Source organism: Rhizophagus irregularis, chromosome 28, assembly GCF_026210795.1.
Source record: "Rhizophagus irregularis chromosome 28, complete sequence".
Taxonomy (NCBI): domain Eukaryota; kingdom Fungi; phylum Glomeromycota; class Glomeromycetes; order Glomerales; family Glomeraceae; genus Rhizophagus; species Rhizophagus irregularis.
The window spans coordinates 2,728,100-2,738,470 of record NC_089456.1 but is presented as its reverse complement, the minus strand read 5'-3'; the positions used below and the strand labels follow the sequence as shown (position 1 = coordinate 2,738,470).

The window sequence follows — 10,371 nt, the reverse complement described above, 5'->3', positions numbered from 1 at the left end:
ACATAATGGAAAAATGAACTAAAAACTAAACAACACCCTTTAGGTCTCATCTTGCCTAGCACGTTAGCCCATCTTTTCCTACAGTAATTCATTTCCTGTAACCAGATTCTTGAAGATTTAAACCAAACTAAAAAACTCCCAAGTGAACGCTAAGCTAAAAGCAGTCGACATTAGTTCAGTCCAAAAATCCAAAAATCTAAACGAAAATCCAAGCCAACACATTTCACCTTTATTATCAAAAATTTTTACGTGCAATCACGTTACTTTGATTGTTGGAAATGTGTCGTGTAAAACTTTTCTCTTCCTCACTCTTAATTTTCTTCGTAATCTTCTCCTTCCAGCTGGCTTTCGTCCGTACCTTTAATGAATCATCTTGCTACACGTTGGCCTACTACCTTTGATCCGTCAGCTAGGTGATCCTCCGGTCCATCAGCTTGTAAAATCCACAAAAAAAAATTCTAATTCTCACTCTTATTTCCAATCCACTGTTTCAAAGAAACCAGCAATCTCAAAATTTGTTTCTCCCAAGATTATCATCCATCTGTACATGTGAATTGCCGACTTGCCACAGTTTGTTGGTGAGGGCTGACCTTTGCGCCAATGCCAAAGAAATCTATCTGTGTTTCATCCGCATGCTAAACACTTTGCTGTGGCAAACAAGAACTAATGGTGACGAAAAAATTCCCACGAAAGTGAAATTCCAAAGAGCAAAAAACAAAGGCTCCATCCAAAGGCTACTGAAAAGTGAACTTTCTTTGTTTTCTCAGCCTGTGTCAGTTGACATCCCATCTCATTTATACTTCCAAATAGATCAAACAACTGATAATATTCAAAGACTTGATTACAAACCAGAGAAAAGCAACTCTAAAAGTAAAAAGTAAAGTTTTAGAGTTGACTAAAGTTTCACCATTTCCAACCCATGTTTATTTACTCTTATGCCAAACCTAAGTCCCTTTCAACTATCTTTTAGTTCGTATATTATTGAGACTCCCATGAATCAAAACAGTTCTTTTCATTAAAAAACATATCTATAGATAGCTGAAGGAGCGCGAAACCAGTTGGTGGCGTCAAAATATTGAAAAACTCTATGATAGAATTCTCCAAAGTCTTTTTTTCGGTCTAAAATTTTTGGTTAGTGATAGAGTTTTAACTTCTAAGATGATACTATACTTTTTATTAGTGATGCAAACATTCCAGATTTATTAAACAGACTTGAGGTTAGAGGTCATAAGCTATCCCACCAGCTGGCAAAGTGTATGAAATTTCTTTTAATTCACAAAGAAAGCCTTGCTAAAGTAATCTTTAGTGTAGGTCTAGTAATACATTGCCTTAATTGAGCGTGGCTACGAAGTTTATGATTCTTAAACTATATATAGTATATGTCAATATTGTTATGTTTAATTGCACAATTATACTATTTAAATTTAAATGCATAGTATATAACAATAAATTAACAATAACGAGTGTCTTATTATATTATTCTAATGCATTTTAATATTTTAATAAATTAGTGTTATGATAAATGGCAAAGCTAATCAAAATTTTACTTTTTAACATTAGGTAAATTTGTGGATCAATAAAAAATCATTGCTATATCATCAAGTTGAATAAAAGAATAAACTATTACATTTTTTTTTAAAAAAAAATCGTATTATTTAAAATTAAAAAAAAAATTTTAAAAATTATTCGAGACGAAAAATAATGCACCTAGCGATCGACCCTATAGTCACATAATAGTCACATGCTAGAAGCATTAGCTTATTCATATATCAACAACATATTCAAAATATATTATTCATATATCAACAACATATTCAAAATATATTATTCATATTTCAACAACATATTCAAAATATATTATTCATATTTCAACAACAGTATTCAAAATATATTATTCATATTTCAACAACAGTATTCAAACATATATCAACAGCAAATTTGAAATATATTAACAACGTATTCAAAATGTTCACTATATCATTAGTTTAAGTACATGTTTCGAAAATATTGTAAAATTATTTTATTCATATTACAAAAATATTTACTACATTATATTAGTTTAAGTTTAAATTTCAACATATATTAAAAATATTATAACATTATTTTATTAATATTATAAACATATTGCGTATATTAAAATATGTAGAATATATATATACCATCTGTTGATAACATGTAGTGATTATGTCTAACATATTTTGTGAAAACCAGAGGTTTCTGCAAAGAGTTTTATTAGCATGAAAATTTTTTGAAAATTCAGTATAATAGATTTTCAGTTTTTTCGATATACCGGATATCCTGATAAACCGGATATTTTTTGTGGAACCAATAGATCCGGTTTATCGAATTTCACTGTGTATACTGCTTTTTGATATTATAACTCAAATGCTTTTTTATTATCAACACTGATTCCAATTCATAAATCATTAAATTTTCTAAGTAAGTAAATAGAATTGAGTTATTTCGATTATATAATAAATTATTAATTTTCTTGCAAAATTATATTTAGTTCATTTAGATAACTTAGGACTTTTTGCTTCCCTATTTCATCATTAACACTAAAAAGATGAAACATATTATTAACTATTATATTAAAGTTATCCCCAAATTGTTTAATTGATTACATTGAAGATTCTATTTCTTTTGTATTCATCATATTAAAGTTTTGAATAATCTGAGATAATTCTTTATGTAATGAATTAGTGCTTTCAGAAATTCTAACATTTAAATTAGGAAGTTTATGGTTTTTTGATGATTTGATATTATTGTTATCATTATATATATGAAAAACTTTTATTACTATATTTCCTTTTATTATAATTGCTTTTAATTCATCAACTACTTGATTGATAGTTGGACGATTATCAGGTTCAATATTCCAACAATCTACAGAAAATTATCTTTTAATTAATTAAAATCATGTGGCTTATAAATCATATAAATGCAATTTTATACTTACTAGTATAAATTTTTATATATTCTTCAGGTGTATCGTGAGTGGGTGTCTCACTGAGGCCTGAATACCTAGAGCCAAACCAACATCATACGGTATATCATAAAAAGGATGCTGACCACTGGATTTCTCCCATAATAATACACCAATGCTGTAACATCCTTTTTTTATTTAATACAACGCTGTTGTACTTCTATAAAACTTTTTGGATCAATATAAGTAATTAATCCATATGTTTTTGATTGAGACCACAATTCTTTTTGATAAGCCAAAATCTGCTAGTATAACAGTATTCTGATGAATTAACACATTATTGGAGTGTTATATTATTACGTTAAAAATAGAATAATTAAATTAAGACAACTAATAATTAAAATACATTACGTAATCATAATGAGTTGTAAATTAATTACCAAATCACGATGCACGATCCCAAACATGATACTGCACAAACCAGTTGGAATGCAAGATTTAATTTATCATTCCAAGCGAGATTTTTTAAAAATTTTCTTTCAAATATTTTCGGAGAGTACCATTGCTTGTCGGCATATTCCATTACTAACATATACTTTTTTTCTTTGGTTTTCTTTTAAAAGAAAAAACATTCGCGAATTAGTTAATTAATCACAGTTTATTATAAAAAAAATAAATTTACTCAAACTTTTGATACCTTTATTGGAAGTTGTAGTTGTAACACCATAAAAACGGATAACATTATTATGAAAATCAACTTCACGCTGAAGTTGAATCTAGCAATGAATAGAAGTTTGTTGATATCAGAATTATACGTATTGTATATAAATTGAAATATGCTCGATGTTAAAATTGCCTTACGAGCAATTGCAAAGCCTCCGGATCAAATTCATAATATTTAATAAGTTTTTTTAGAAATTGCTTCTTCTATCCAATTATGCTCATTTGAATTTTTAGGCGTCATTAGAATTGTTGGGTATATACAAAAATGTTGCTGCGGAATTCAATTTTACACTTTAAAAAAAAAAAATTGATAATATTTATAACAAATGGTGTTACCGGACATTTCTATGTGCTGATCTTCAGTATGCAGGACTGCGGCTGAAAAGATCGGCGTAGCAAAGTTGTTCAATTAAATTAAAAAGATTACGTGATATAAAGATATAAAATAAACTAAAAAAAACTGAATAATTTAATAAATAAAAATAAATTATTGATCTCAAAAAAAAAAAATTCGATGATTGGATGGTCTAATAATGTATTATCAATTATTAATTAAGTACAATCATAATCTAGTTAATTAAAATTTTGCTATTTTTTGGGTCTGTTATAGAACGAGGTATGAAATCGACATTCTTTTATTGCGTTCTCTTTCTATTAGTTAAGCTCAAATAGAAAGAAATTTTCAAGTGTAAGTTAAATAAAAAAAATATTTTGATTATTTAATATAGGATTAATTGTTGTTGTTGAAAATACTGACCAATTGAAATGTATATTTTAAACAATTAATATTTAAAATGGTAATTTGGTAATTTTTTATAGATGTAAAGAAATTACACCAAATATGAGTTCATATTTGAGAAGTTTAGTACTTCATAAATACACGCTTTTCTTCCAGTATCCCAATTATGGTTAGATTAAGCTAAATTTTCTTACAAATTTCAAGTTTGAAAATTAAGTGATTGGCTTGCAAAAGAATTATTATTTAAATATTAACAGAAATTATATTTTCACCAACTTTCATTGCTGAAATTTTCCTTATATAAAATACATTCCTTCCTTGTCATTATCAAGCTTTAAACTTTTATAATATTCAGTCAACATTTTAAGACATTTTATATTAATTAACTTGAAACTCTTGATCACTTGGTTTTAATAATCCCTAATGAGAATAGCATTTTGTTATATCTATGCTTTGCTTTTTGTTCACTTTTATTATCGTATTATCATAAAATCCAATAAAATCGTTTAATCCAAAATTAACATATATTTCTTTAATCTAATCAATTTTAGAATTATTTTTTGAAACTATTGATCCAAATACCCTATTATAATGATATTTCAAAATTTACATATATTTTACAAAAATCCATTAAACTTGTATATTATAGTAAAGATAATTAGTATATCATTTATAAGAATTGAGCAAATAATTTAGTAAACATTATTTAATACTCTTAATAATCAAATTCTTTTATCATTAAAGGATTCATTCTAATAAGCTTAAGGGCCATGAGATTAGAGATTAGTACAATTTGTTTTACTCGACTAATTAAATAAAAGCATTGCAGAATATTTAAGTTTGATTCTTGAAAACTTTGTTGGTAAAAAAATGGTTTTGTATGTTATTATGTTTAATTCTCTTTATTATTTAGTCAAGTGATTATATTAATACATATGATTTTTAACAATATTGCAATAAATAAAATTTGATAATTTATTTTAATAATAGAATAAGTTACAAAAAGAAAAAAAAAATTACAAGCTACTAAGAAACTTGTGAAATATTTTACTACTCATACTTTAGTGTTTAAACAATTCTAAGAAAATAAAGAGCAATCTTTGTTGAATGCATAAAATCAAATATCACTTAAAAAAGAATACTATGCATTTCTAATAAATTTCATCTGCTTCAATTTCTAAATAATTAAGTAAATATATTAATCAAAATAAAATAAGTTGCAAAATTACTTTTTTTTTGTATACATTACATACCTAATGAATAATGATTTCATTTTTTAATAATTCAAACTTTTACTTATTGGCATTTCATTCATTTTCAAGGATTGTTATTCTCAATTGGTGCATTTATAAATTCCATTATATTGCACTTTAACTCTTCACTAATATTTTCTATTTCTTTTCCATAAGAAAGAATAATCCATTCTTCAATAATATTTAAAACTTCTTTAGAAGATGGCCTTTTTAATGGATCTTCATTCCAACATTTTTCCATTAAATCTATATAGCATTGTGGAGTATTTTCAATAATTTTAGGACGTTCACCTTTACAAATACTTAAGATAAGTTCAGCATCATATGCTCTACCATCAAATGGTCGAACTCCGGATGTAAATTCCCACATAATGATAGAAAAACTATATATGTCACTAGCTGGAGTATAAGATTCGTGCATAAAAACTTCAGGTGCCATAAATGGTAAAACACCATAAATACTATCTTTTTTCAAAAAAGGTTTTACAGGCTGACATATTTCAAAATCGCTAATATAAACTTTATCTTCTTCATCTTCTTTATCTTTATGAATTAAAATACTGGCACCATGAAGATCACAATGAATAATACTTTGTTTATGTATTTCACTCAGTCCAGAAATAATTTGGTACAACATATATAATTTTTGTTTCCAATTATATTTAATTATTTTTGTTAAGCTTCCATGTAAATTACCCTTATTTGCATAATCCATTATTGCCATGTATTTCAAAGTATCTGGATCTTTTGTACATCCATAAAGATTAATAATATTATTTGAATTTAAGCAATTTTCATGAAATTCCAACTATAAAAAATAACAATAAATATTAGCATAAATAAATTATAATTTAGATTAAAAAAAAAATTAAATAATATACTATCATACTTTATCTAAAAATTCATACAAATTTTCATTTAAATTACTAGGACATTTAAGCATCACTTCTTTATCTCCATTATTATTTAACAAAATAGCTTTGAAGCTAGTACTTACTTCACTTTCGTAAAGATGTTTAATATTTTTAAATTTTTTAAAAGGAATCCATTTTAAATTTTTTTTAAGAATAAATTCATCCATAATTGCATTTCCACTTTTTCCAAATCTATAAATTTAAAATTATATTACAGTTCGTATAAAATTTATATTAAGATTTAAAATTAAAAAAAAAGATATTATTAATGCTTACTCTATAATTTAAATAGGAATTCAATATAATATAATTAAAATTTAGTTTTTGTATAAATAACAGATAACCTAAAATTTACAACCTACCAACTAAAGTAAATCACCAGATATTTTATTTAAAAAATTCGGTTAATTAAAATTATAAATAATATAAATATTACCATAATAAATATATAATAATAGAAATAACTAATAACTTACAACCTAAATAATCATCAAATAAAAAATTTAATTAGTTTAAATTATACGTAAATACTACATAAATGTAGGTAGCAGAATTAAATAAATAACTTACTAATATTATTATTATTCCTACTCCTTATATTATTACTCTTTATATTATTACTCCCTAAAGAATTTAGTTAGTCGTAATTATACGTAAACTTAATTCATAAAATATTTAATAATAATTTTAACCTACTCCCTATATTGGCCAAATCATTTTTTGAATAAAGAACTTTGTTAATTTGAGTTATATATAAATAACAGAAATGTAGACCACGCATAACTTACACCCTATAACATTATTAGTTATTAATTAGTCAAGTATTATATTATTTTAAATATAAAATTAATATATAACTTACAATTTTTTAAGGCTTCTTCTGTGAAACCATTAGGTTTATGTGAAGATTCTCCTATAAATAGTAATTGGTGGCGAAATAAATAAATATAAATAAATATGTAAATAAATATATTACTAAATGTAGTAGACGGAGAATCCTTGATGATAAATTAAACTTACTTAATGAAATTTGACTTAGTTGACTTAAAGTTTCATATACTTTTTCAATATCGGGTCTTAACTTTGGTTCGCTATCCCAACATTCCTGATAAAGTTGTTGATATTCTTGGGGATTACCATAAATTGGGTTTTCTCTAAGATTATGATAACTAATATGAGAACCTAGTACATTTCGTGGATAGCCAGGAAAAGGAGGACGTCCGCTTGAAATTTCCCATAATAAAACACCCAAACTAAAAATATCGGACTTTTTATCTTTTTTGTAATTAATAATCTTAAAAAGTTGTGGTTCATTATATTCAGGCATTCCCAATCCATTAGCCGTTGAATTTGCTGAATTAGACGTAGATTCCGATAATTGTTTAGATGCTCCAAAGTCTGTAATCATTAGTCTATTATTATTAACTAATATGTTTTTCGCATGCTATCAAAAAATAAATAAATAAATAAATAAAATAATAGAAAAAGTAAGGTAAGATAATTTAAATTATTATATTACCAAATCTCTATGAATTATATTTTTGAAATGTAAACATTTCAATCCACGTGCAATATCCAAGGCCATCTGAATTTTATCACTCCATTTAAGAAATTTAAAATTATTTTTTAAATATTCTCTTAAATTTCCTTGATTAGCATATTCTAACACCATTATATATTTATTTGATAAGGGCTCTAAAAATAAAATACAATTAATAAATTAAAGGTTAAATTTTATAAAAATTATAAGTAAATATTTAACCTTTTGTAATTCCATAAAATCCAATTACGTTCGGATGAAAACTGACTTTTTTTAAACTCTCCAACTAAAAAAATTATTTTAAATTTTTAGATTATTTTCGAATAAATATAATAATAAAAATAATAATTACCTCCTTAATAAAGTTATTTAAATCATAATCATCAATTGTAGGATTACTTATAAGAGTCTTTAATGCTGCTTTAATTTCATAACTTTTCCAATCTGCGCTTTCTACAATTCCAAATGCTCCTTTCCCAACCGTTTTTACATTGCTAAACTCATTATATTCAATATAATCTATGTCACCATCTTTTCTTTTTATCTTATCAATCCATTCGTTAAATGACGTCATAGTTAGAAAGAATTTTTTTTTTTTTATAAATTTACCTGAATTTAAGGTTTTTATATTTAACCAACAAGGATGTAACACGCAAATCATTATCTAATCTGAAACATGCAGGGGTGTTTTGTTACAGGTGACATCCGAGGAGTAAGTTGTTGATCATTCGTTATACTATCATTTATCATTTTTATTTTTTTTTTCATAATGGTAAATTTTTCATTGCTAATATTATGGGAGGTTAGACTTTTTATTTATTTTTTTCCTGCTTTAAGAGTTTTAAAATTTTCAAATAACAATATCTTGCGACCTCCGGAATTTCCCGGTATATGTATTTTTGTTTGTATCACAAAACTAATTTTTTTTTGGTAATACAACGATTTGTACAATAGAAAACCTACAAAAATTTGTGACACATAAATTTACAATAAATTGTTACTCAAATTATTTAAATTGAACACGTGCTTTATTTGCCTTATGCGCATATTAACCGTGACGTTCGATAAACAAAGATAACATTTGATTTAAAGAAAAGGTCTATGGTTTAAATTTTCTGAGGCATTTTCTAATTTGATAAAAGCCTAGAATTTGATCTTTATATGTATTTTTGGCATTATTTTTAGTACCCTTTTTAATATTCTCCTCTTTCTCCTTTTGAGATAATTTGCAGAAAAAAATGATCACTTTTTCAAATGATGATTTTAATGCATTTTTTTAGCGGAAGCCATTGTGTCAGTAATAATCGCACTAAATATAAAGACAAAGCCGAATCACAAGGTTAATTTCAAAATTTTTTGTTTATACTTTTAGAAAGAATTCTAATAAAAAAAATAATTATTTTCGATTTATTACGTAATCTTTAAATGTTATTATATTATATATATATTTTTTTCTTAATTGCGATAAGATAAAATATGAAATACTTTTATGGAACAATACTCCCCGTAAGTTTTTCTTTTATGGATACATAATGTAAATGAGGTAAACATATCGTTTAATCATCCCCATCTGGCGCAGTAAATCCATCCTCGTATAATTAACTTACGTTTTTTTCAATAGATATACTATCATAGTTGTAATCATATAGTTGACTCCTCGTTTTCATATTAATCATCTCTTTTTTTTTTGAAAACAAAAAATGTTTAGATTAGGGAAGATAATAAAATAGATTAAAGAGACATCATTATTAACATATATGAAAGCGGTGATTGAAAAGCTTATTTAAAGTTTATTTGGATGAAAGCGATGATTTTAGGGATGCTGATCATTTTCGATGTAAATTATCAAAGCAATATTTTAAAACTATTCTCTTCGTTCAATTTTAAATGTCAAAAAGGGAACTGAAAAGAATAAATTAAAAAATGGTGATTTCCTTTCTAAAAAAATAACTTGGTTTCGTCTATACTAAACAATAGATTTTTTGGGAATTATGGTTAGATTAAAATACTAATAATACACCCAATTTTTCCATTTTTCCTGATCTAGTTCTTAATTACGATATAATCATTTAGGAGAAAAAAGGAAAAAATACAATTGATATACAAAATATTTCGTAATAAAATTGAGTATAATTGAAATTTATAAATTATTTTAAAAGTATTTATTATTAAAATATTGACGTAATCAAGTAAACAATAAATAATAACTTTAAATTAACCTTGTGATTCATTTTTATTTATATTGATACAATTATTAAATAGTGGCCTCAGCTAAA

General features: G+C 25.0%; 3 protein-coding genes across 3 annotated transcripts; all 3 read right to left on the bottom strand.

The window, feature by feature from the left end:
• Window positions 1-2,620: 2,620 nt before the first annotated feature.
• On the bottom strand, window positions 2,621-3,668 carry OCT59_019236 (uncharacterized protein; the record flags this gene model as incomplete). Its single annotated transcript, XM_066135885.1, has 4 exons — window positions 2,621-2,886; window positions 2,960-3,024; window positions 3,367-3,539; window positions 3,624-3,668. The coding sequence occupies 4 exons, from the start codon at window positions 3,666-3,668 to the stop codon at window positions 2,621-2,623; spliced, it is 549 nt and encodes a 182-aa protein (XP_066005135.1).
• Window positions 3,669-5,705: 2,037 nt separating this feature from the next.
• Window positions 5,706-6,722, bottom strand: OCT59_019235 (uncharacterized protein; the record flags this gene model as incomplete). Its single annotated transcript, XM_066135884.1, has 3 exons — window positions 5,706-5,887; window positions 6,338-6,449; window positions 6,531-6,722. 3 exons carry the CDS (start codon window positions 6,720-6,722, stop codon window positions 5,706-5,708), a joined length of 486 nt encoding a protein of 161 aa, XP_066005134.1.
• A 580-nt stretch (window positions 6,723-7,302) lies between these two features.
• Window positions 7,303-8,669, bottom strand: OCT59_019234 (uncharacterized protein; the record flags this gene model as incomplete). The annotated part of the gene is made up of 6 exons (XM_066135883.1): window positions 7,303-7,346; window positions 7,418-7,468; window positions 7,576-7,999; window positions 8,075-8,250; window positions 8,318-8,381; window positions 8,448-8,669. 6 exons carry the CDS (start codon window positions 8,667-8,669, stop codon window positions 7,303-7,305), a joined length of 981 nt encoding a protein of 326 aa, XP_066005133.1.
• Window positions 8,670-10,371: the final 1,702 nt, after the last annotated feature.